This window comes from Drosophila persimilis, unplaced genomic scaffold (assembly GCF_003286085.1).
Source record: "Drosophila persimilis strain 14011-0111.01,24,50 unplaced genomic scaffold, DperRS2 tig00000124-arrow-pilon, whole genome shotgun sequence".
NCBI lineage: Eukaryota > Metazoa > Arthropoda > Insecta > Diptera > Drosophilidae > Drosophila > Drosophila persimilis.
The window spans coordinates 12,940,986-12,967,530 of record NW_020825294.1 but is presented as its reverse complement, the minus strand read 5'-3'; the positions used below and the strand labels follow the sequence as shown (position 1 = coordinate 12,967,530).

The following is a 26,545-nucleotide window of genomic DNA, read 5'->3' as shown; positions in this document are numbered from 1 at the left end:
TACAACTTGAATTCGGCAGTATATTTACGGTATACTTTTAAAATAAGACGTATATTTTGGTATATTTCGGAGGGTCGGTCACACTGCTCATATGTCATGAAAATGCGAATTATTTACAAATTTTTGGCGATACGTGACGTGAAAGACGCGTAATAGAATAATTTGATTAAATTATTAATATCACCGACGGAGCCGTTAATTATGTTGTAAATTGGTGGAGTGCGATCGTGCACGAGTGTCGATTCTTCTTTTTTGGAGAAGTGGTGCAATGCTAAAATACAAAATAAGTGCGAACTTTGCCGCGGCGGTTGGTTTGTGGTCGTGGTCAAGATATGGTTTGGAGATGGCGACGTTACAACCAAACCAATAAACTCGCAACGAATTAGCGATTCTAATTTTAGCGTGTGTAGCAACAATAAGACAATTACAATATCACACAGAAGGGAAGAAGTCAACAACAACTAAACGTTCAGCTGCAGCAGCTGTCTGCATGTGTGAGTGTCTAGCGCGTCCGTGTGTGTGTGTAGAAAGTGTGCACGTCAGGCGTTGGCTAGCCATGTCCAGAATTACATTGACCACGTTAACACACGCAGGCAGAGGTATCAACAACAGCGGCAGCGATAACAGCAACAACGATACCCGCACAGGAACTCTGACACATCTTATGGAAGAGCACCAGCCGAGAGCGGGAGCAGGAGGAGCGACAACGCCTGCGGGCGGACTGATATCAGATGGTGCGGAACGACTACGACGTCAGGGCAGCCGACTGCAAACCTCGCGCTTTGCCTGCCTACGATGTTGCGGCAACTTTCTCACCTATCTGGTGCGCTTGCGCAGCACGCCCGAGGAGCTGGAACAGCGCTACAAATCCAAAGAGATTGATAAGTTTTTGGAGAAGGAGAAACATACATTTCGGCGGCAGGTAAGCTATATTTTGGACTTGGAATCGACCAACTGAACCCCAAAAAAGCCCGGAGTCCCTATAGTCCCGTCCCTATATTGATTGGTCTTTTAATTAGCATGCATGTGCGTATACCCAAAAACATATTCGACTTAGCTCCCTTCAGCAGATATCCTCTCTGACAGCAAGCAAAAAAAATTCGTCAACCAAGTTTTCACTTTCCGTTGTTGTGTACCGCGGGGATTGGCTTTTACTCCGAATGTAGCCTCTGGGTTTTGTTGTTGCATCATTTGATCCAGTCATCAACGAAGTTATACTCATACAAAAGCCATTCAATTAACTCAATCGTCTGTTTGCTTTTGTTGGTGTGGGGACTTAAATTATTGTCATATGTGGTGCCATTGTCGCCTGTAGTCATGGATATGGTAGTGATAAGTCTTATTCCAGGTAAAACTGCTGCTGTTGGGTGCTGGGGAGTCTGGCAAGTCAACGTTCCTCAAGCAAATGCGGATCATACACGGCGTCAATTTTGATTCCGAACTGCTGCGCGAATACCAACATGTGATATACCAAAACGTTATAAGAGGTGCGTAACTGTCTGTGGAAAAGTATATGTACATATGTGCAATACTGTTGATCCAATCCAATAAACATATTTTTAAGGAATGCAAGTACTGCTAGACGCTCGGGAAAAACTGGACATCTCCTGGGGAAACGATGGCCGCGAGCAGGACGCTAACGATGCCAAATTAATGGAATGCAACGCCATAGAGGCCCTCAGATTCATGGAATTTGCACCGCTAATACGCCGCCTTTGGCAGGATCGCGGCATTAGAAGAGCTTACGAAAGACGGCGTGAATTTCAAATTGTAAACTTTTACTGTAGCTTTTATTATTATATCTGAATGTTATATTCCTTATCCGGCTCTTTATGCATTTTGCAGAGCGATTCCGTTAGCTATTTCTTAGACGAAATCGACCGGCTGGCCAAACCGGATTATGTCCCCACGAACAAAGATATATTGCACTGTCGCAAGGCAACCAAGGGTGTCTACGAGTTTTGTGTTAAAGTGCAGGTGAGACTCTACGAGACATAGATTTAGTTTACTTCGCCAGGACGCATGTATTTACGTTGTGAATTGCAGAACATTCCATTTGTGTTTGTCGATGTGGGCGGCCAGCGGACGCAGCGCCAGAAGTGGACAAAATGCTTTGATACATCCGTCACATCAATTATATTCCTTGTATCTAGTTCAGAGTTCGATCAGGTTCTTGCCGAAGACAGGTACATATGAACTGTTCCAAATATTAAGCGAACATCAAAGAAAAACTAAATGTTATATTATATTCCAATCTATAGAAAAACCAATCGCCTTGAGGAGTCAAAGAACATATTCGATACCATTGTCAACAATAACACCTTCAAAGGTATTTCAATTATATTATTTCTGAACAAAACGGATTTGCTTGAACAGAAAGTACGCAATCCAGAGACTGATATACGCTGGTACTATCCGCAATTTAATGGGAATCCGCACTCCCTTTTGGACGTCCAAAACTTCATACTGCAAATGTTCATGAGCGTTCGCCGCAGCAGCAGCACCAGTCGGATCTACCATCACTTCACTACTGCCATAGATACGCGCAACATCAATGTTGTGTTCAATTCGGTCAAAGATACGATATTGCAGCGTAATTTAAATGCTTTGATGCTGCAGTAGTACTATTCGCAATTCGATCAACTTCTTTCGGTGTAGTCCTGAACAAGAACCAGAACCAGGTCTAGGGGTTTCGCGCCAGACTGACAATCTTTTTATAGTTATACATACATATGTACACATATAAAAATATGTCGTGTATGCATTTACATATTTACTGCACATATCCATATAACGAACGCAAGTGCCAGCTGTCAGGAATCTTTAATTTTTTAAAGGCCGCCCCAACCCAAATTGTTGTTAACTTTTTAAAATGGTTTAATTATTCATTAATTTTGTATTAAAGGAAATTTTATTATTTTTTAGCATTTACATATAGTATAATCTACTTTATTTATGCACAACTGTATATAAATTATTTTGTATGTGTTCGTAATCGCTTCCTGATCCTGCTATCAAACAGACTTCAACGCCATATGCATACATAAACTAACCAAAAACTTATAATACGTGCTCCCATTTTTTGTATCATGTATTTAGGTAAATTCCTCTTTGCCTTTTGCTACAATAACTTTTTACAAGCGAACATATAAATTAGTCGAAAATCGAATATATTGCAGTATATAAAAAGTGAGAGAGATCGAGCCTAATGTTAAGAAGCGCGCTTTCTCATAGAGTAAAGTCAGCAACGTAACCAACAAATGTACCAATTAAATGAAAACGATCAATATATAATAAATGGAACCAATCGAATTCAAATGTAATTTAAATCAAAGATAAATATTTACTTATATTCTTAGAGTTACAATATTTACCTAACACATGCATAGCCATATTTTAAGTGTATTATTCATTTTAATTTAAATGCGGAAATGGCTCCAAGCGCAATTCTGATCTGTCAGATGCTTTATTTTGGTTTGACTGTTGCGGCCAAGAAGCGTTTAATAATTTATTTGAACATGTTCGACGACATTAGAACTGAATAGCAATACTAGAGCAAATTGGGACTCTTCGCAGTTCTGTTTATTTAGGGTCTCTTATCAGAGGATTAATCTTGTCTATACCATACAAATGATATGGAATTTTCAGAGATATTTTAGAAAAATACGTAGGTACATGTATATGTAGGTCTTTTGTATCTATGTCATGGGCTATCGAGATCATTTAGTTGGTTGGCTGTGAACACTAAGCTGAGCTTGCCTTGTGTTACCCATGACCCGTATGCCACGCCGTGGACTTTATCGCTTTTTCGATTTTGTCCTGTCATCTCACAGTGCTGCAAGTGTATTTTAAGCTTTCTCCACGCCCAGAAAAATCATTCAATCATAGATAATGACCACCTCCACCAGTATGTCATTTTTGCATCGATCCTAGCTGTGCGGAGGAAGCATTCCTTCCACTCTCAATTAACCATTATAGGACCCTCCACTACAACACACTGCTTAAATTCCTGTCAATGACGTTAATGCAGCCGTTAGAAGTATAGAACGTACACCTGAATAAGTTGCAGAGCGCAGACATAACTAATAATATTGTCAGATAAGGACCGTCTTCCGATGAATTTTGTTATTGTTGTGCATGAGTACCATCAATGCAGACGGAAAAAACTTTCCACTATTTGTATTTTCCTGTGGTGCCGATTCCAAACTACTTATCGGTGCTACGCTGCGTATTGTTTTGAACGAAACAACTGACAACTGTTGGTGGTTATTTAAGACCATGCTTGCATGTCATTCGTGCATGGATGGGATGTATTTCATATGAGGAATGGAATCGAATGAACACCTACTGATCGCTAGGTTACTTTAACATAAAAGGAGTATACGCAGTTTCTCAATCAAACACACGCATTAAATAGGATAAAAACCAGGGTGCCCACAGCCGGTAACATCAACGAACCGGAAATCCCATCCTTTTTTCCAAGAGACCAACAAATTATGGGATGCATTCATTTTAGATAAACGACGATAAATCTCAAAATTCAAAGAAATCCTGCAAACAAAATTAAATTCTCATTTTTATACCCGATACTCAAAATGAGTATTGGGGTATATTAGAATTGTGGTAAAAGTGGATGTGTGTAACGTCCAGAAGGAATCGTTTCCGACCCTATAAAGTATATATATTCTTGATCAGCATCAATAGCCGAGTCGATTGAGCCCTGTCTGTCTGTCCGTCCGTCCGTCTGTCCGTCTGTCCGTCCCCTTCAGCGCCTAATGCTCAAAGACTATAAGAGCTAGAGCAACGATGTTTTGGATCCAGACTTCTGTGATATGTCACTGCTCCAAAAATATTTAAAAACTTTGCCCCGCCCACTTCCGCCCCCACAAAGGGCGAAAATCTGTGGCATCCACAATTTCGACGATACGAGAAAACTAAAAACGCAGAATCGTAGAAGATGACTATATCTTCTAGAGTGCAAAATCTGAACCAGATCGTATAATTATTACAGCCAGAATCACGAAAACAATATCACTCTTTCTCGCTCTGTCTCACTCTAACACACAGGTTTCATGGTCGGTTTTGCCAATTGCAAAATATGAGTTCAAGGATCTCAGAACCTATAAAAGCCAGAGCAACCAAATTTGGTATCCACACTCCTGTGATATCGAACCTTGACCGTTTCATGGCCAAATTTCGCCACACCCCCTTCCGCCCCTGCAAAGGACGAAAATCTGAGGCAACCACAAATCTCAGAGACTATTAAGGCTAGAGTAACCAAATTTGGTACACACAGTCCTTTAAGATGTCACTATAAAACGTATATCTCAGAATTTCGCCCCACCCCCATCCGCCCCCACAAAGGACGAAAATCTGTTGCATCCACAATATTGCAGATTTGAGAAAACTAAAAACGCAGAATCATAGATAATGACCATATCTATTAGATTGCTGAATCTGGATCAGATCAGATCATTTTTATAGCCAAAAGGAACAAATCAATTTGCAGTGGCTACGCAGCGCCCGACGTCACGCTCAGACTGATTTTCTGTCTCTCTCGCACGCACTCTTTGTCGTGTCGTTAAATATTAGCGCCATCTGCCGGAGGAGAGCCATACTGACTTAGTATCGGGTATAACCGTAGAGTTGCGGTGTCCGCAGCAACTCACAACGTTCCCCCTCGTTTTATATATATTTACTTAAAAACTGTTTTTTTTACTGAACATTTTCTTTTTTTGCTACTGCGTATTGTTGGCGCTGCGTAGCCAATGCAATTTTTAATTTTCTGCTATATTCAAAATTGTGGTTGCCACAGAATTAAGTCTTTTGTGTGGGCGGAAGGGGGTTGGGCGAAATTTTTAAACACACTAGTAGCAGTGAGCTCTCTACAGTGAGCAAAAAGAAATACACTTGTAACAGTGAGTTCTGCAGTGAAAAATTACAAATAGTTTTGTAACAGTGAGAGCTCTACAGTCAGGTCTAATAGTCTCTGAGATTTGTGGATGCCCCAGATTTTCGTCCTTTGCGGGGGCGGAAGGGGGTGTGGCTAAATTTTGAAACAAACTCGACAAGTTCCGATATCAAAGGAGTGTAGATCACAATTTTGGTTGCCCTAGCTCTTATAGTCTCTGAGATCTAGGCGCTAATGTTTTGCGCTAAGCAAGGCCGGCTATGATACGTGTGTGTTAGAGAGAGAGAGAGACAGGTCGAGAAAAAATTACATATGGCTATAACAATGATACGATCCAATTCAAATTCTGCAGTCTAGAAGATATGAGCATTCGCTACAATTCTGCGTTTTTGGTTTTCTTGTAACTTTGAAATTGTGGATGCCACAGATTTTTGCTCTTTGTGGAGACGGAAGTGGGCGGGGCGAAGTTTTGAAATATACTTGTAACAGTGACATATCACAGAAGTCAGGATACAAAACGTCGTTGCTCTAGCTTCTATAGTCTTTGCGCACTATGGGCTGATAGGGACGGACGGACGGAAAGACAGACATGGCTCAATCGCCTCGGCTATTGATGCTGATGAAGAATATATATGTATATACTTTATGGGGTCGGAAACGATTCCTTCTGGACTTAACACACATCCATTTTCACCACAAAGCTAATATACCCCTATACTCATTTTGAGTATTGGGTATAACAATACTCAGATCAGTAGGGTTTTCTTGCTGTCCAAGTTTACATAGGTGATGGTTGCCCACAACTAGAGAGGGCCGCAACCGGCATAATTCCCTTATTATACCCGATACTCAAAATGAGTATTGGGGTATATTAGATTTGTGGTAAAAGTGGATGTGTGTAACGTCCAGAAGGAATCGTTTCCGACCCTATAAAGTATATATATTCTTGATCAGCATCAATAGCCGAGTCGATTGAGCCCTGTCTGTCTGTCCGTCCGTCCGTCTGTCCGTCTGTCCGTCCCCTTCAGCGCCTAATGCTCAAAGACTATAAGAGCTAGAACAACGATGTTTTGGATCCAGACTTCTGTGATATGTCACTGCTCCAAAAATATTTCAAAACTTTGCCCCGCCCACTTCCGCCCCCACAAAGGGCGAAAATCTGTGGCATCCACAATTTCGACGATACGAGAAAACTAAAAACGCAGAATCGTAGAAGATGACTATATCTTCTAGAGTGCAAAATCTGAACCAGATCGTATAATTATTATAGCCAGAATCACGAAAACAATTTCACTCTTTCTCCCTCTGTCTCACTCTAACACACAGGTTTCATGGTCGGTTTTGCCAATTGCAAAATATGAGTTCAAGGATCTCAGAACCTATAAAAGCCAGAGCAACCAAATTTGGTATCCACACTCCTGTGATATCGAACCTTGACCGTTTCATGTCCAAATTTCGCCACACCCCCTTCCGCCCCCGCAAAGGACGAAAATCTGAGGCAACCACAAATCTCAGAGACTATTAAGGCTAGAGTAACCAAATTTGGTACACACACTCCTTTAAGATGTCACTATAAAACGTATATCTCAGAATTTCGCCCCACCCCCATCCGCCCCCACAAAGGACGAAAATCTGTTGCATCCACAATATTGCAGATTTGAGAAAACTAAAAACGCAGAATCATAGATAATGACCATATCTATTAGATTGCTGAATCTGGATCAGATCAGATCATTTTTATAGCCAAAAGGAACAAATCAATTTGCAGTGGCTACGCAGCGCCCGACGTCACGCTCAGACTGATTTTCTGTCTCTCTCGCACGCACTCTTTGTCGTGTCGTTAAATATTAGCGGCGTCTGCCGGAGGAGAGCCATACTGACTTAGTATCGGATATAACTCTAGAGTTGCGGTGTCCGCAGCAACTCACAACGTTCCCCCTCGTTTATGTTTGTTTTTTAAGACTTCTCTTAAAATTCTTAGAGTTTGCCACAAAACTTTTAATTAATGCAAATTGCACAACGATATCAACTATTTGTATTTTTGAAGTCAATTCTTGAAGATATCCAGTGCTTAAATAAAAACTTCCAAAGTAACAATCCCAATTCGACAAGACTGCTAGGGGATTTAATGTTGGCTATTAGCTCGCTGAAATCCAAAATTATACCTCCTGTTAGAAAAGATATGTCGTTTGGGTACAAGTTTGAAACAAAAATAAAACAAATTAAGGTGAAACAAATATATTACTGAAAATAATATCTGCATTATCTGAACTGATTCTGTTGTTGCGTTAATACATCTAATTTTTGTTGCCAGACACCTTTGATATATTACGGCCGCGACTCTACATTTATGCCCGATACTCAGTAAGAATGGCTCCCCTCCGCCAGAGGGCGAAAACATTGCACGACGAAGAGTATGTGAGAGAGATACTGAAAATGAGTAATCTCGTGGACTGCGCTGCGTAGCCACTGTAAATTGATTTGTTCCATCTGGCTATAATAATAATCTGATCTGATCTAGAATCTGGTCAATACAGTCATATACGAACTCTGTAGATCTGCGTTTTCAGTTTTTTCGCGTCTTTAAAATTGTGGATGCCACAGACTTTCGGTGTTAGTGGGGGTCCGGTCGAAATTTGGAATACCCTTGCAACAGTGCGATATCACAGAAGTCTGCATGGAAGAACAGGCAGACATAGGTACATCGACTCTGCTATTGATGCTCATCAAAAATGTATACACTTTATGGGGTCGGAAACGTTGTTTTCACAGCCATGGCCAAATTTCGAAGTTGGGCGAGTTTTAGGCCAAGTCAATGTGGTCAAAAGAAAATTAAGCAGTTTTCAACACTTACAGACGTTAAAGATTGATTTATTGTTAATGAAACAAGATACACGTATATGAAGTATATTTTTTTTCTCAGAAACATTGATATGTATTCTATAGCATATATGTATATTATGAAATAAAGAAACTCATTCCACACCACCCTAGAGGTAGGGTTTTTTGAAGCGTTTTTTTTTAAAGTAGTGTCCCCAATGGGACACTAATCCCCTACATTTTCTTTGGGGGCCCCTTAATCTTTCTTTTTGGATGTTAAGATATCAGAACTTCGACTATTCTGCCTGCAATGGGTATGGCAGAAGGTGGTTCAGTAAGATATAATTGTTTAATCACTTTCGCCAGAGCCCATTTCCGGGTTCTTCCGGCATCCTCCAAAGCATAGCTTTTGCAATAAATAAATTAAAATTGGCTTGAATTCACTTAAAATTTTCGTACCGTAAGCATCGCTCAGATTTTCGGGAGGATTCACTGTTTCAATGATTTAGAACTGCTGAATCTCAATTATTAGCATTAAAAACGATCAGCATTTCTACTTTAACCAGGACTAGTCGCAAGTCTCGGTTGGCATTGATGACTATTTAAATGAGCCTCTGGTCGAAGACTATGGAAGCACTCAGGGAGATGACAGCGATGCCGCGGACGGGCACACCTACTTACGCCGTTTGTACAGAGCTAGGGTACAACTGTCTCAAGCAGCTTCTCCTTCGGAAAGAACCCGGCCTCATCGAGTTACGTGCCTATTGGCGATCAGGAGATTATGGAGCACAAGAAAAGAACTACTACAAAGAACTACTCGACAAGCAGCGGCAGGTCATGCTCGATAGGAAAAAGGTTCCGAGAGGTGAAACATAACTTGCGCTAAAGAATGGGCAGCGCGAAAAAGAACACCAAAACACTTTCGAGTGTATAGGAAAACCTCCTTCCCTAAGAGGGACTATATCAGTAACCGGCGGTCCCCTTGCCAAAAAGACTGCAAGAATTCAATAAACATTACAAATAAACCAAAATTAAATTATACGTATTTTATTTTTATTTTTAATTAGGGCATACATATGTACATATATGGGAACGAGAACTGCCGTTGTCGTGTGGCGTTAGTACCTTGGGAAATAAGTTTTTGCCGTTTCCTTTTCGATGTGGGCATGCACCATTATGCTCAGCTCATATGTATGAAAGAGCGAGTAAAGTAAGAACAAAGTAATCTGGTCTGATGAGCAAGTGAGGTGGCTCAAAGGGGGCCTAGCTGAGGCCACGAGCTGAGGATAGCGAACGACCTACCTATATACAGGTCATAAAGGTAGGTCAGCTGCGAATAATCGGACATCCCTAGGGAGAGTACCGAAAATAATAGTAGCAACACTGACGATGCGCTTATGGTGTCGCCTCGTATAAGTAGCTCACACACTCACCTATCCCTACACACTACCTACCCACATCCCAACCCCCACATTCAGCTCACACCGGGCCGTACTAAGAGTGTTATTCGACCCGTGCCGAGAGTCAGCCTGGCTGGGGGCCCGGTATATAAAACTAGCCCAGTCGTTAACGAAGAGCTCAGGGACTTGGCACCCCCCTGTTCTAAGTATGCCTTATCCGGGCAACGTGGATCTCTGCCCGGACGGACCGTACCCCTTCTCTGCAGCTCGTGGGAAAAGAATGGAAGATTTTAAAAACAAACAAAATGAGTTTGGCACTCCCCAAATGCCAACAGGGAGCAATCCCAATCTCCCCGACCCGTAATGCTAGGGAGAGCCCAAAGGGGTCCCATCCCGGTGTCGGGGTTGGTGGTGAATTGGCTCCCAAAACCGATACCTTGGTGCCTTGATACCAGAGTGCCCCCCCCCCGTCTGCAAAGACATGGGCTGGTACCAGGGCTGCATAAAAATCGTAGCCTGTAGACTGGAGCGAAGTGCCCAGTAGACCAAGGGCGAGAGTCTGGGTGCCCGCCTCCATGAAGGAGCCGGAACGCATCCAAAAAATGTTGCAAAGATGCAACCCCCACCTCCCAACAGCGGAGTGGAAGGTGGTCAAAGTTGAGACGACACAGGGCCCCACAAACCAGGCGGTGGTCGTCCTCAACAAAGAGTCGCTGGCCCCGATTGAGGCTGCCAAAGGCGAGCTCAATTTTGGGTTCAGCTCTGTGACCGTAAAGGCCTACAAGTCGGATGCGGCAGCCGGGGCACGTCCTGTCGACAAGCCAGTCGAGCACACGACGATCACACAGAGACAGACCCAGAGGCGGCAAGCCTAAAGCTGAAAGGAACACATCTGCAAAGTCGTGGCCTATGCGGACGACGTTGCGATTATCTTCTCGGGGAAATACCCCCAAACACTGTGCGACTTAATGACCTCAAAGCTAGCGCAACTGTCGGATTGGAGTAAATCCCTCAAAAACGGAACTCGTATTATTCACAAATAAATACAAGGTCCCGCCCCTCAACCCTCCAATACTACAAGGATGCAGGCTCTCCTTTAGCGACAGTGCCAGTTACTTAGGGTTGGTAATTGATAAGAAGCTTAGTTGGAACCTGAATGTCAAAGACAGAGTGAAGAAGGCAATGGCTGCACTCTACACATGCAAAAAAGCTATTGGGCTAAGATGGGGTATGATCCCAAGCATAGTCCAATGGATATATCAAGCTATAGTTAGACCAATACTACTCTACGGAGTTACGGTGTGGTGGCCGGCCCTGTCAAAAAGGGCGATCACCAAGCAACTGGGCAAAGTCCAGCGGACTGCCGCCCTATGTATCAGCGGAGCTCTTTGCACCACCCCAAATGATGCGCTAAATGCCATCCTATGCCTACAGAGCCTTGACCTCGCAGGAAAGGAACGGGCAGAAGCAGCAGCAATACTTCTAAGAGACTCAGATCAATGGGTGACGCAGTGCATAGGTCACTCAGCCATATTAAATAATAGCAGTACCGTCCCCTCAAAAACAGACTACCAAGTTCCAAGAGAGTACACAGTCACTCCCTTCGACATAATCATCCCTCACAGAGACGAATGGCTCGAGGGACTCCCAGGCCCAGATGGGGCCATAAACATCTTCACAGATGGATCAAAGCTGGACGACAGAGTCGGAGGGGGAATCTACTCTGAACAGCAAAACATAGGGCATTCCTTCAGACTCCCAGATCATTGCAGTGTCTTTCAAGCGGAAGTCATAGCAATCAGGGAGGCTCTTGACTGCCTACAAGCGGCTGCCGTTACGGCAACCAAGCTAAACATTTATAGCGACAGCCAGGCTGCGATCAAATCGCTAAGCGCGATTTCCTCGAACTCGGCCACCGTGGTAGACTGCCGCAAATCTCTGCACGAGATGGCTCAGCAATTTGCTATTAGCCTTATTTGGGTCACGGGCCACCGGGACATCGAGGGCAACTGTATAGCGGACGAGCTGGCCAGATCTGGCACTACAATCCCCCTTCTCCAAGACAAGGAGGATATCTGTATGCCAATGGCCACCTGTAAGCTCATTATAAGGGAGCAATACAAGCGACTAACAAACGATATGTAGCCAGTGCCACGATGTCGCACAACTCGGCAAACATGGCCGACCATGGACATGAAGCGCACCTCCGAGCTCCTCAAGTTAAGCAGGAAAAGGTGCAGCGTAGTCATACGTTCCCTCACGGGACACTGGCTAATAGGCACCCACGCTAACAGGCTGGGTGCCCCACATAATGATTTTTGTCGCAGCTGTAGAAACGAGGAAGAGGAGGAGACAGTGGAACATCTGTTCTGCTCCTGCCCAGCTCTCAGCAGAAGAAGGCTACAGCACCTGGGCTCAGCCTTTCTACACGACATCTCAGAGATGTCCAAACTATGTCCCAGGAGGATAGCGAACTTTGTGAGAGCATCTGGATGGGATAATTGCTGACAGGAAGGAATGATCCTATGCGGTATCACAACGGGCCGAAACCGGCCTAAGTGTGACGGGCTCCGAGCGAGCCCGGCAGCCGCCTCAACCTAACCTAACCTAAGAACAAAGTAGAAAAAAAACTTAAAAAGTTTAAGAAATTTAAAAATTTTGTATTGGTTCAAAATCAGCTGATTTTTACCTTTAATCGATTTCAGCTTAGAAAAACCAGCTGAAAAACCATAGTTCAAATTAACAGCGACACGTTATTGGTATGTTAATGTTAACTTAACTAAAATGCCTTCTTTGTAGTCGTTCCCCCTTTGGATCGAGTTTGCGCATTTTACCAATTTCACCTTGGGATGACAAGCTGCAAGAAAGAAATAACGTGACATTCCATACTCCCTTACGTTGTCACTGTTGTTTTGTTTAAACCTTGTTTTAGACACAATAAATAAAAATTGTACTTAAAAGTAGCTAATATTGTAGAACATTTATACGTCAATGGCCTAAAATCATGTGGTCAGAGCTAAGGGTTTTAGTTCATCTCGTCAGTATTATTCAACGGAAAAACGATTTTTCCCTTACCTTTTACATATAGACAACAACCAATAAGAGCATGTATTTAAAACACGCCAGTTAAGTAGAAAATGGATTGATTAATTGGATAAAATTATGTGGACAGGGCTAAGGGTTCTATCTAGCTAGTAATATTCGACGGAATATCAAAAACTAGCAATATGTATGAGTCAAGTTCTAACTTCGACAGTACATTTACGGTACACTTTTAAAATGAGACGGTATATTTTGGTATATTTCTGAGAGTCGGACAATAAGTCCGCGGTCACACTGATGTTAACTTAAAAATGGTAAATATGGTTTTTATTAAGAAATGAAGAATGAAATTATGCAAAATACTAATAATAAATTGAAGCAGGCCAGGTAAACTTCATCAAAAGACACCGCGCGGGCATATACCAGGTTCGACTCGGAGCAGCACGGGAAAAAAAAAAGAAAATTCCGAACTTTGTACCCGCGCACATTCCCAGTAAGCAGTAGCCGGCAATAGGTAATTTTTAATTAATTGTTCGGACTGTTAAAATACCTCTGCCATGCCATTTGGAAACATTTCGGGCTGATAACAAACGTAATCACATTTGTGAATTTTAGCGTTCCGCTCTTTGACAGACCAGCTAGTAAATGTTTCGTGGCTGACACCCGACACCTGACACCCAGTCCAGCAGCAACAGGTTCCAGGCCGACGAGTCAATATTTTGGGACCACTTTTAATCTACCATCGACCAGGTGAGCCATGCCGCAGCATCTTGCAAAATCGTCAATCTGCAATTCACATTCACCTTGATGGCGTAACAAATGACGTCTCGGTATTCTCTGATTGGCTGAGACTATCACAAGAGTAGACCCTAGATTAGGGCCCCAATCCAATAATCGTCTAGGTGCAAACTCCAACAGTTGATAGGCCTTGGCTAAATATGTTTTACATAAAACAAAATCTGAACTCAAACTGTGTTTCAGAAATAAACCTTTTGGAATCACTATGGCAACCGTCGAAAAGGTGTCCACGGAGCGAAAGGCGAATCCGGCCAAATCTTTCATCACTGGCGGCTTTGGTGGAATCTGTAATGTTCTTTCTGGGCACCCGTTAGATACCATAAAGGTGAGCTATTTTAACTACTGCGAATAACAACTAATTTGGAATATATTTTTTGTACTGCAGGTACGTTTGCAGACAATGCCGCGGCCGGCGCCGGGTGAGCAACCACTTTACAAAGGCACCTTTGACTGTGCTGCGAAAACCATAAAGAACGAAGGTGTTCGCGGGCTCTACAAGGGCATGTCAGCTCCGTTAACGGGTGTTGCACCTATTTTTGCCATGTGCTTTGCGGGCTATGCGTTGGGAAAACGTTTACAGCAACGGGGGGAGGACGCCAGGCTCACCTACTCACAAATTTTTGTCGCCGGTTCGTTTTCGGGCCTCTTCTCCACGCTGATTATGGCACCGGGAGAGAGAATCAAAGTCCTGCTGCAAACGCAACAGGGGCAGGGTGGTCAGCGTAAATATAATGGAATGATCGATTGCGCTGCGAAGCTTTATAAGGAAGGAGGACTGCGCAGTGTCTTCAAGGGCAGCTGCGCCACCATGCTCAGGGGTAAGTACAGCTCACTCTTATCATTTCCACTCTTGGCTGTGTGGTTACATTACATTACAATTATATTCAAGTTCGGAGTAAACTTAGAGCTAACTTAGAGTATGATTTAAATGGTTAAATCTCATTCGACATCTCCAATTCGAGCGGCTCCGGGTGGGGCTGCTGATTCTGTTGCCTTAGCACAAACTGCAGCGTGTTGCGTTGCTTTGTAGGCTTGTGTGTTATTTTCCTGGGCGTAGCCTTCTTGGATTGCTCCTCATGCAGCTCGACCTTCCGCCAGTGGGGCAGCGGCAGCCCTCTTGTTCCGATCCTGTTGTGACTTGGCGGCTGAAGGATTTGTATGTCGCCGCAATGGAGTTGCTTGCGGAGAACGTAGTATACACTGCGTCCATTGTAGTTTGAGCAGCGGGGGACGAGACTCCTATCGGTCTCATAGGGGGCCTCGTGTCTGCACGAGAGGGGATCGCCATTTATGTCTTTTACACACCTCTTTACAATGGGCCCCCGTACCACATTGGTTAAGTATGGTTTCCAGTATTGCATCTGGCAGCTGCATTGCCACGGATTCTGATCGAGACGAATCACCCGGACAAGTGGCAGCCGAAAAAAACTAGTGGGCAGTGTTTTTAGCTGATTTCCTTGCAGCTGGACTTCCTCAAGCCTCTGCTGGTCGTCCAGCAACCCATGGGGTATATTTGTAAGATTGTTATGGCTCAAGCTGAGAAACTTCAGTCGCTTCACGCCCATAAATGCATCCATGGACAGTTCTGAAACGCCACACTGACTAATGTCCAGTTCCCTGAGGTGTTCCATGCCTGCAAATACATCAAACTGTAAGCTGTGGATTTTCCCACGCAGCTTAAGAAACTCCAGCCTATAAAGACCCTGTAAATTAAGGTTCGAATTAAAAGCTGTTACGAAACTATTTTAAAGAGCCTTGCTGACCTTAAACACTCCCTGTTCTAGCGTTTCGGTGGAAACATTGCCAAGTATTAGAGTGCGTAGTTCGTTAAGGGAATCAAATTGTCCATAAATGAACCAAGTGCGCAGATCCAAAGCCGCCTGATCGCTGCCCATTCGAAGTTCCCTCGTATCGTTCATCACCCAAAACGTGCCAGGAAGGATGTATCTAACTGGATTGCTGCGCAGATCTGCCTTCTGCAACTTTGGCAAGGGCGGAAAACTTAATTCACTTAGGCGCTCCAGTCGATTATCAGCTAAATTGAGTGTCTCCAGCTGGAGTAAGCCAGCCAGACCCAGATAATGCAATCGCCTTAAGGCGTTGTGGGCTAAGGAGAGACTCTTCAGCTGCAGAGCTCCCGAGAAAGCGAACGGGGGCAACTCCTCAATGCTATTCCTCTCCAGATTGAGGTCCCTCAGTTGGGTTAGTCCATCGAACATTTGCCAGTGCAGTTTGTCCAGCTTACAGCCCACAATGCGCAGCACTTCTAGTCTGCCCCATCCAAAAAAGCTGGGCATCCTGGTCTGCTTCAGTCGTTGCATGTGCTGCTCATAGGTGACAATATCAGAGGCGGCATCCTCAAATTGCAGTGGGTACTTGGTGGAGTATTCGCTGGGCGGAAGGAGCTCACTCGGCGGCTTATACTCATAGTCGTCACTGGGTAGTTTGGAGAACTTTGGACGTTGCAGCCGATCGCTGGCCTGCAACCTGATATGCTCAAAGTTGGCATGCTGCAAGAACTCCAGCGGATCATCGATGATTAGAGTGGCTCCGGTTCCACGGATTTCGAGAGTTCTTAGCTGATTGAGTGGCCGTAAGCTGCTGGTGTTTACTGCGAAATGAATTATAAATTACTGGTATACCTATCCGAATAAAAAGTCGTTACACACCTGCCAGTTGGTTTTCCACGTTGCCCGTGTAGAGCAAAATCAAGGCCTGCAAATCCGTTGGCAAGTAATCCCGAAGCTCCTGCCACTCGTCTTGGGACTGTACCAGGCACGTCGCCAGTTTTGTGTGTGTGGGCTGCTGCAGGAAGCTATCATCACCATAGTCCCTGGCCATGTGATTGACCCAACGAGCAATGGGCAGCTCGTTGAATGCTTCCAACTGACAGACGCATTTGCCTGGGCAAGTGAGAACTTCAAGGTTCGGCTCGGACTCAGGCCGTAGAACATTGCCCAGCGCAGATCCATGTATCGGCTATGTTTAGGCATAGATACCAGTATACCAGTGTTCTCAACATACAGCCCGAAGGCAGTAACTTACCTTCGTCACCATTAGAAAGATCAGCAGCATCTTGCACCCTATCGCACCATTTGACGAGCCCTGGACGATCCCCCTCATCTTCATTCTGGCGTCACGCTTTATTCGACGAATGCCATTAATAAACTAAAACGAGACCGCAGCGCAACTGCCACATGCCTGAACAATTACTGAGAGATGAAGGCGGTTCCCATTTGAACTCCAAGTATTGTTTTCATATTATTCGTCGTCTCTGCTTTAAAGGAAGTCGCCGATAAGAACATCCTCTGCTGGGATAAGAAACAAAATAAGAAAAACATGAATTGTATAACGTGTGCATGTGTAGCACTCGTATATCGAGATATTCGTTTATATGTATGTACATTGATGGTATGAGCATTTGGGCGAGAAAGTCCATCGGGCACAGATAAAGCGCAACTAGTTCGACTGATGAAAAGTGAAACGCGCCAGGTGCACACTCAATTTTGCACTGTGCCCGAGGTCCTGCTGCTTTAGATGGCTCTGATGCCTGATGACTTATGCTCTGTGGAAGATTCAGAACCATCCCCTCCACCTCCTCTCTGTATTTGTCTGGAATAACACTATTATATGGGCACTCTTTAGCGCAGATGCTGATCAAAGTTTTCTGTACTTATGTACTGCTCGTACTGCTGTGACAATTGCAACAATTAATTGTATTATATTGATAGTATCACTTAAGTATGTACATGTTATTCATTTAGAAGAAATATTGACACAAGCTCATTGCTAGATGGATCCGATAATTAGGAATTCAAGACATTGGTCAAAATACTTAGACTTGCCACTTACCAACGGCTCGAAAATGTTTAAAATACTTGTATTATTGTGTAAGTACATCAAATCATTAGTAGATTCGATTGTAAAAGTTAGATAATTTTCGCACGTTTAATTTATTGAATAATACATCAAAACAAAACCATGTTTTTAGATTTGCCCGCCAACGGACTATACTTCCTGGTATATGAGTATATACAGGATGTGGTCAAGGCAAAATCGGAAACAGGCCAGATTAATACTGCCTCAACCATTTTTGCTGGCGGCGCTGCTGGGATGGCGTACTGGATCTTGGGCATGCCCGCTGATGTCCTAAAGAGTCGCCTGCAGTCCGGTGAGTACTTTTGACCAAAAACTGCTTTCCTTTGCAGGTGTACTAGCTAAGTACGTTTATTCTTATATTACAGCCCCTGAGGGTACTTACAAACATGGCGTTCGCAGTGTATTCAAGGACCTGATTGTCAAGGATGGTCCACTGGCCTTGTACCGAGGCGTTACGCCCATTATGATTCGCGCATTCCCAGCCAATGCGGCCTGTTTCTTCGGTATTGAGCTGGCGAACAAATTTTTCAATGCCGTGGCACCACAGTTCTAAATGCAAACAGTTTGTTTTCTCTCTTGAGAACGTCATGAATATAAAAATGTTCAGTTAAGTAATAAAGTTATGTTAAATAAATGCATTTTTTGATATGAAACGATTAAATAATAATAACCGGAGTTTGCACTTTTATAATGTCAATGTAATCAATGTAAATGTTACGATATAAAATGTAAATGTGTCTACATTCATATGTAATTACAAAAGCAATTCCACCCTCGTAGAGGGTTCCCGTGATCTGTCCCGTCCGAGTGTCTTCGGTTTCTGCAGTTATCTTGAAAACGAAAAATTGCCCAGAGTCAACCTTAGTACCAATTGTGCGGTTAATTAAGAGTTATAAGTTGGGGCTATGGTCCATTTAAACGTGTCTTTTGCGACACCATGGAAATACGAGTACTAATAGTAATCTCGATAAGCGTAAATAGACTGTTTGATACAGACATTTCTGTCTATATAGAAAATATAATGTAATTTTTGCTTAAATTAAAAGGAAAGAATAAATACACAAGAAAATTTCAAAACAATACAAAAAAAAAACATAATTATTTTCCGCGGCTTTACTACAATTTTTTGAACTAGTAATACAGAGTATTTTTCTCAGGAAATGATTAGGAAAAGAGCTAACAAAATGGGTCAATTAAAAAATGGGAGCTATGAAATCTGAAAACGTTTCATACGATAACAATATACACATCTGGTCATTAAAATTGATATGGGCATTTCCATGAAACAGTCCACCAAGGCCAAAAAAACGCGATATTATTTTCTAAAAATGTTGAAACTCGACCTTAGCACCAATTATAGGCTTAGTCAAGACCTACTTTATAATAGGGAAACCATTTGGAAAACCCGTCTTATTTTGATCTTTTTAAAAATGGTAATGTGTACGATTGTCCCGATTGGAAACAGATAGGCGAATACAAATTTCATTAAAAATCGAAGGAGACATGATATGACCGGACGGAATGGGACAACAGCTGGGTCTTAACAGCTTAACCAAGTCCAGGTTCGCCGTCTGTACTTCATCCCATTTGACTTGATTTGAAAGGACAGTTGCCGATAGAAAATTATATTTTATGCAAGCAGCGGGTAATACCTTGTACATATATTATTGCGCTTTTCTTGACATTCTTATTAATTGATTCGGTTGACGAACACTACATCCCCCATTACATGTTACTCAGTTTTTCAAAAACTGATCTGATCTAATAAATGTTAGATAACCACAGCGCTTGATGGGCTTGATGTAACAGCGCGGCAATTAATAGTATTTATGAGGTGGTTTTGATTGTTGTGCGATTGTTATTATGTGAAATATTTAAGTGTTCTTTCTACTTTACAGATCTACCCGCTAATGGGCTATATTTTCTCAGCTACGAGATACTGACCTCTGAGTACAAGCGACGCTATGACAGACCCAACGTGGATCTATTTCCGGCCATCTTAGCCGGTGGAATGGCGGGCATTTTCTATTGGATCGGGGGAATGCCAGCCGATGTGCTTAAGAGTCGATTGCAGTCAGGTTAGTTAAGCTCACCTTCGAGTGCTGACCAAATCTTACCCAAAACTTTAACCGAAGCTCCTGAGGGGACATACAAGCATGGGATACGAAGCGTTTTCATGGATCTCATGAAAAATGACGGTCTACTGGCGCTGTACAGAGGAATTACCCCGGTAATGTTGCGCGCCTTTCCAGCGAATGCGGCCACCTTCTTTGGTATCGAGCTGGCCAATGCCTTTTTTCGTATTGTGGCCCCAGACTTTTAGAACATTAGCTAATGCTTTAGGTCAGCCAGTATTATAAAATATATCAATTTATATAGCGTTTTAATAAAGTATACAAAACAAATGAAAAAATTGAATTATACAAATTTGTTCATAACAGCTAATACAAAATATCTGTTTTAATTAACGATTTATAAAAAAGGTTTAATATCTGAGGCGAGGCTGTTGGTTGGGACTTTAATGACTTCGACTCTCCTGGAGTGCTATTTTACTTGATCCCCCTCTCGTTCTTGCTCGCTTTCCTTCTCTTCTTCTTTACAATTTTAAGAGCTAAGTTTTTGTTGAAAAAAGGCGCTTAAAATAAAAAATATTTAGCTTTATCAAAAGGACAGAAATGTATTGTTTCCGCCTTATTAAGCTATTTTACGGTCATGATTGTCGAAATTAAATAGCTGTCGCTTCATGTTCTCATTTTTGGATATAGTATACGGGGACAGTAGCATGGGCAACACATTAAGCGACTTTAGTTCGGGGAGACGAATATTGAGTACATTTTGATTTGGCAGTTGCTGTTCCAATTGATTGCTCCAAACGGGATCGATCCAAAAAGGTAATTTCTGTCAAGAGTAATTTGAGAATACAAATATAACCAATGCAACATTTAGGGCATCATATCTTACCTCTGAGGGGTGCCCATCAGGATTGGCTGACTCATAGATGGAGCCCATCGACGTTCCAGTACAGCTAACCAAATCATATAGATCGCCAGATGCATTTACCGAGTGCTGCACAGCGGAAGGTTGTAGTGGATGCTGCATCTGCTGAGGATAGAAACTAGCCTGACGGCGATGCCATAGCTTTCCCGACGAGTGCGCGTGCGGAGTGCCGGGCATTATGGCAGTGCTAGATGTAATGTTGGTCAAGTCTCCGGCTCCAAGACTACCGTTCAGATCTCCAGATGAGTTGAACGAACTGTTGAACAGCTGGAGGGACGAGTTTAGGGAGTTCTCCTTGTTGCAGCAGCTGTTGCACAAGCTAAGGTTTCCCGCACTCGACCCAAAACTATTCAGCAACGAGGAGTTCGCACTCGGTGGTGAGCACTTGGTGTTATACTGCTCCTGGTAGTTCTGGAAGCTGTTAACCTGCGGCTTGAAGGACGCATTGGATGCACTAGCCACACTGTTCGCATATTCAGTTTTTCGGGTTTTGTGCGGCGGCGGCGCCTGAGCAGGTGGTGGACGATTGTGTTCGCCCAGGGGAGTACGGTAGGGGCGCTGCGCCTTGTGCTTCGCATAGGGCAACTTCAGGGAGCCGAACAAATGCTGGTGACTGACACCCGAACTGATACGCACTGTAGACGGAATGAGGGAGGTACAGAAGGTGGAGCACGAGTAGGTCAGTTCACTTACACTCGCAGTTCACATTCAGTGACACATCGCTCCTTTCCTGCGTGGGTCCCTTGTTAAGCGTAAAGAGATCCTCATGCGCGGCAACCACCGAATATAAGTTGGGAAATCCATACTCAAAGGTTGTGCTGAGCCCACAGTCCAGTCCGCTCTTGATCTCGTACAGATACATGCTGGGCCGTTGTTCCAGCATTCGGACTATCGAGATCAGAAACCTCATAAAACTGGTAAGGCGAACGCACTGCTGATCGCTTTCCTCGTAGATCTGGGAAGACGGCATGGTCAATGGGCTAAAAGCTCTAGGCAATAGTTGTACAAAGGATGGAGTACAGTACTCACCTCGATGCTGTGTCGCATGGCAAGCAAAGCCGTCTCTGTAAGCTGGATCGTGTGTTTTGCGTTGAATTCGCTAATGAATTGAGCTTTAGGGAAAGGCTCGGGGGCAGGCGATGCTAACGAGCTGGCAGATTGAACTGTAGCTGACGGCGCTGCAGACTCTTGCTGCAGTAGATGCTTACAGGCCCGATAACACAGCTGGCGGAATTCCAGATCATCATTGTGACAAATCAGCCAGGTGGCGTTGTCCTTGTGCTGTACCTCCACATAGGGCAACAGCTCGATGGCTGTGGCTATATCCGATACACCCAAGGTCTGTGGCTGCATCTGGTAGCCATACTTTTTCTTGTGCAACTTCAGCACCTGCTCCAGTCTCATGCAGTTCGTGGAATTGCCAGTGACATTCCGAATGAGGTCCTCGCACTGCTCTGCAAACACACGCCTGGCCACCTTTGGCGAAAGGAGGATTTTCTTGTCCTCATCACCGGTCAACTCCATTTCAACCACACCATGAATGGCGTCCATGAGGTCGGCCAGCTTCAGGAACCCGTAGTCGCTGAGACGACACTGGTATGCGAAGTGATAGTGATACGAACGTACGAACTTTTGAAACAGTATTGTGTACTGGAGGGAGTTCTGGAAGAGCTCCACCATTTCCCCCGCAAAAACGCAGGTTTTTTCGAGCTCGCTGTTTGTCTGCTTGCGCTTCGGCATTGAAATGAGTATGTCCTTTCCCTGCTGCACGGTGCTCAAGACCACAATATTGGAGTTGACCAGGCCATCCAGAATGTCCACAATATCGCACACTCCATAGTCAGTTACGTCAAAATTCCGACTCTGGGTCTGAGCAAAGATGCCCGGTAGTTGGGACAGAAGAACCGAGTTATTACCATGCGCTCGTAGGACCCGCAACAGGTCGGACGTGAATCTACGTATCTGAGTTCGATGAGTTAGAGTGATCTGGCGATTCTCTCCGTCACCCATTATCTGGACCACGGAGGACAGAGCCTCAAAGAGCTCAATGAGCTTGGTGTAGCCATAGTCTGCCACTCGACATTGCTTGCCAAAATGATTGTGATATGCCGGGATAAAGCGATTGAACTTCATCGTCGACTTGGGCGACATCTTTACCAGTTCGATAACCTCGCGCGAAATCTGATAGAGCGGATCAGCGACAGAGTTCTTAAAGTAGCTGCCGCCCGAGAGATTCGAACGGTCGCTGCCATTTAAACTACTCGAATTCGAGCCGCAGGAGGTGGCTCCAATCGAGGACGTCATCTCCTTGTTCAGCTCCAACCAGCCGAGAATCTTAATGCCGAAGTTATTCACCTGTATCTGTATGCCCTGGACACAGCAGACCAAGTGCTCCAGGTTGACACCGCTTTCGTTGGCCATAATCGACACCTTCAACTGTCCCTCAATACAGTGAAGGAGAGTGGCCACGGGTATGTCACCTGGATGATGCTTGAGCAGCGGATAAATGAGCTTCTGGATCTCTGAGATGGTCATAAACACGTTGGGCAGCGGCTCAATATCCTGCTCTGCCCATCCCTTGTGCTGCTCCTTCTTGAAGTGAACGGTGCAATAAGGGACACTGTGCTGCAGTCCCTCCATTAGAGGTGAGCTCTCCAAGGTGTTTACGAGCTCTGGCTGCAGACTAATAAACTTATCCTCGTTGTTATCCGAGTTGATGGTACAGATGTCCTGCATTTTGTACAAATCCAGAACACTGATTGAGGTTTTGAAACGCGACTGGAAAAGCTCTCGGAACTTATACATCGGCAGTGTATAGTACGGAACATCCTGGGGAAGAGAAAAAGAGAAGCACAAAATGGTAAGATAGAAAACACAACTGAAATGAATATGAATACAAGTATACGAGTATACGAGTATGCGAGTATCCGAGTATGTGGAAATCTAAGTTTCTCGTACCTTCAGCAGTCCAGCGACCTGGCAACGCAACGTGTTGACCTCGGTCAGAGAAGAGTCGCGTGTGTAGCTGACCAGCATGCGCTTGTGCCCAATCTTCTTTCGATGCAAATTGGACACGACCTGTTTGGCAAACTTGGGAGAGGGAATTTCAAAAATAATTTAACAATTCGGGAGATCAGACAGTGGGGCGCTCACATAAAGATCCGGCACAGTGACCTTGGCATAGGAGCTGCCCTCAAAGATCAGCGACACCACCGGCGTGATGGGCTTCAGTTGGTTCATAAGGAAGTTGCGCAGACTTGACTCATCCAGTGAGTAGTCCAGATTGGTAATTTGCAGAGTGACTGCATCACTAGGATCGGTAATGGTGGCGTAGGCCTGACCAGACCCCTCCCCAATGCTGCTGGCTTGGTCCGTAGCAACACTGCTGCTGACTGAGGCGCTGATAGCGGGGGGAGCTGCCGTCGGGGCCATGGGCAGGGGTAGAGGGCACATGGTGTTTGGCTGATAGACGGACTCGTATGACTGATACGTCTGGGAGCCACGGGTCAAGCTCAAGGTGGCCGCGCCAACCTGTTGTTGCTGCTGTGGATGGTTGTGCAGCAACGGATGACCGGTTACGGCGGCAACAGCCGCTGCAGCCGCGCAGGAGCGACTGTGATTGTACGGCATATAGCGATTTCGGTTGAAGCAGGAAGCGCTACCATTCATATGAGCATGCTGGCACACATCCAAGTGGGTCGGCATAGGCGTGGACGGAATACTGGCGTACTTCCCTGGCAGCATTCCTGGTGGCTGCATGTACCCGGCCAATCCGTTACTGTTGTAGTAGCGCAATCCCCCCGCTAGACAGGCTCCGGCATTGCTGAAATCCGCACAAAGTACGCCCGGTGCCTGTGCCTGTGCCTGTGCCTGTACCTGGGTCTGTGCCTGCGACTGCGCCTGTGCATAGAAAGCAGTCGGTAGTTTTCCAGCCCTGTCACACGACCAACTATTTGGTTGAAAAAGATAATAACAAACGTATTTACCATAGTAATCTAATTAATACATATGCATATGTACATCAGACGTTTCTTAGAATTCAATATAATCGGAATGCAAATTAATGTTACTGCATTACTCATGAGTACTCTAAAATGTATTGCATACATATGTACATTTGTATGTATGTATGTACCTATACAAACGTTCGCCCATGTTGTTGAAAGCAATTGCGCTGCCGGTCGGTTTTATGCTGTGCCCAGTGGTTCACGTGCTGATATCGGTGCTTGGCACGCCTCTGGTAAACCGGGTACGTCTGCGGTTTACCTGGAATGCATACAATTAGAGAAAAACCCACGAACGGATAATTTTGAGATTCATCTTGAAATTATTGTATGCATTTTGGTATATAATAATATTCTGACGATGGAATAACAACATTTAAATTGTGTTATTCATTTGTGTCATGCCTTTGCGCGGGGTGTGGGGGGTCCAATAAAACTGTTAACATGAAATGATTTTCATTCGCATATCAATTGAATAAATGGAATTAAAATGAAAAATGGGCTGCTCCACTGTTGTTGATAGTGTCATGTCAGCACACGCTGAAAGAGAGAGGTGCAGGTAAAGAAGGAGAACGAGAACGAGATGGAGAAGGGGAGGGAGGGAGAGAGACGGCACTCAACAGCTTCCCGCGCAAAACAGTTTCAAGGCATGCTTTTCGTTTCGTTGTTGTTTTGCTCACCTAACTGTCCAATAGGACAGTTAGTTGCACAGTGGACTCAAATGTAAGAGTAAAGAATAACATATGTATGTACATAATTGTCGAGTATGCATTTTATTAAAGGGCTATTATCCAAGTGCTTTGTTATTAGTTAGAAAAGTTTCTATGTTTTAGTTTTTTTTATTAATTTTCATTTCAGAGCAGTGTCGTGTCGAGTATTTCGCTGCACCGATGCTTTCATTTCTCCCATACAATACAAAAAACTTTTTCAAATACTGACTGACTGACTTTTCAAATTACTCACTTGTGCCACTGAAATGCTCAAAATATAGACTTTCCTCCGCTTGAAATCAATAATTATGATTTCCGTTATAGTAAGTTTAGGAGTGTTCTTCGAGCACCGCAACAATGGCAGTTAAGAGCCGATAAAAAATTATTAACAACAAAATCAATTTCACAGTATTGTAGATAAGAAAATCAATTAATTGACAAATACAAATAAAAAGGTCTCGTTAAATTGAATCGGTTGCTTAATGAGAAGATCGTTAACTTTAGATAAAAGAATTTATACTCGGATAAAAGAGGTAATAAAGAAAACAAAAATGTGCGAAATATAATAAACCGCGTGTTCTTTCGCCGGGCACCATACAAATTCAATTAAAACACAGAGGGACAAACAAATATTCGCTTGCGATCACTTGGACATCTGAGGCGACTGGAAATGGTTTGGCGCGGCTTTATCGCCATCATCGATTTACTGATGAGTGGAGTGGCTGAGCGGCGTCACGTGTGGAGAACGAGAGAGAGGTGTCTGGAGGCTGGAAGGTGTCAAGCCGCTTAGAGTTGCCAGACGGGGCAGGGGGCGTCCCCTGGCGCTGGTGGAAAACCTTGAACTGATGCACTAGCCTGACTCTTTTCGGCGTGGTCAGTGACGGTAAAGGGAAGCTGTACAAGAAACATATTTATGTAAGTGCGGAAGTTGGGCGTCGAACTCCCTTCACTTCCTCTTGCAACGCTCTAGATTTGCGTCATACA

The 26,545-nt window shown here is 44.0% G+C and overlaps 3 protein-coding genes across 5 annotated transcripts; 2 read left to right on the top strand and 1 right to left on the bottom strand.

Annotated features, from left to right (window-relative positions):
* The first annotated feature begins 260 nt into the window (after positions 1–260).
* LOC6597992 (guanine nucleotide-binding protein subunit alpha homolog) lies at positions 261–3,323 on the top strand. 2 transcript variants are annotated; one of them, XM_026987282.1, is made up of 7 exons: positions 261–494; positions 594–922; positions 1,349–1,487; positions 1,565–1,770; positions 1,846–1,977; positions 2,047–2,186; positions 2,262–3,323. In XM_026987282.1, exons 1-7 carry the CDS (start codon positions 491–493, stop codon positions 2,620–2,622), a joined length of 1,311 nt encoding a protein of 436 aa, XP_026843083.1. In that variant the 5' UTR covers positions 261–490; the 3' UTR covers positions 2,623–3,323. The 2 variants fall into 2 exon arrangements, with proteins under 2 accessions (XP_026843083.1, XP_026843082.1); XM_026987281.1 differs by having other exon boundaries at positions 261–922.
* Positions 3,324–13,465: 10,142 nt separating this feature from the next.
* LOC6597993 (congested-like trachea protein) lies at positions 13,466–20,268 on the top strand. Of its 2 annotated transcripts, XM_026987690.1 has the most exons (7): positions 13,466–13,487; positions 13,556–13,687; positions 13,789–13,923; positions 14,155–14,296; positions 14,357–14,789; positions 19,749–19,928; positions 19,986–20,268. In XM_026987690.1, the coding sequence occupies exons 4-7, from the start codon at positions 14,177–14,179 to the stop codon at positions 20,171–20,173; spliced, it is 921 nt and encodes a 306-aa protein (XP_026843491.1). In that variant the 5' UTR covers positions 13,466–13,487; positions 13,556–13,687; positions 13,789–13,923; positions 14,155–14,176; the 3' UTR covers positions 20,174–20,268. The 2 variants fall into 2 exon arrangements, with proteins under 2 accessions (XP_026843491.1, XP_002023089.1); XM_002023053.2 differs by lacking the exons at positions 13,466–13,487; positions 19,749–19,928; positions 19,986–20,268 and adding exons at positions 17,963–18,142; positions 18,216–18,511 and having other exon boundaries at positions 13,553–13,687.
* On the bottom strand, positions 20,217–25,976 carry LOC6597996 (meiosis regulator and mRNA stability factor 1). The gene is made up of 8 exons (XM_026987689.1): positions 25,815–25,976; positions 24,983–25,113; positions 24,001–24,796; positions 23,806–23,937; positions 21,877–23,676; positions 21,541–21,802; positions 20,812–21,482; positions 20,217–20,748 (listed from the first exon to the last, which is right to left on the bottom strand). The coding sequence occupies exons 2-8, from the start codon at positions 25,000–25,002 to the stop codon at positions 20,545–20,547; spliced, it is 3,885 nt and encodes a 1,294-aa protein (XP_026843490.1). The 5' UTR covers positions 25,003–25,113; positions 25,815–25,976; the 3' UTR covers positions 20,217–20,544.
* Positions 25,977–26,545: the final 569 nt, after the last annotated feature.

Bases quoted from the DNA above. Each gene is read 5' to 3' on its own strand.
- LOC6597996 (XM_026987689.1), bottom strand. From the start codon at position 25,002: ATGGGCGAACGTTTGTATAG. The intron at 23,938-24,000 runs GTGAGCGCCCCA...CCCTCTCCCAAG, and splicing joins TCACTGTGCCGGATCTTTAT to TTTGCCAAACAGGTCGTGTC. The intron at 21,803-21,876 runs GTGAGTACTGTA...CCGTCTTCCCAG, and splicing joins CCATGCGACACAGCATCGAG to ATCTACGAGGAAAGCGATCA.
- LOC6597993 (XM_026987690.1), top strand. From the start codon at position 14,177: ATGGCAACCGTCGAAAAGGTGTCCACGGAGCGAAAGGCGAATCCGGCC. The intron at 14,297-14,356 runs GTGAGCTATTTT...TTTGTACTGCAG, and splicing joins ACCCGTTAGATACCATAAAG to GTACGTTTGCAGACAATGCC. The intron at 19,929-19,985 runs GTTAGTTAAGCT...CTTTAACCGAAG, and splicing joins TAAGAGTCGATTGCAGTCAG to CTCCTGAGGGGACATACAAG.
- LOC6597992 (XM_026987281.1), top strand. From the start codon at position 491: ATGTGTGAGTGTCTAGCGCGTCCGTGTGTGTGTGTAGAAAGTGTGCAC. The intron at 923-1,348 runs GTAAGCTATATT...GTCTTATTCCAG, and splicing joins AACATACATTTCGGCGGCAG to GTAAAACTGCTGCTGTTGGG. The intron at 2,187-2,261 runs GTACATATGAAC...TCCAATCTATAG, and splicing joins CAGGTTCTTGCCGAAGACAG to AAAAACCAATCGCCTTGAGG.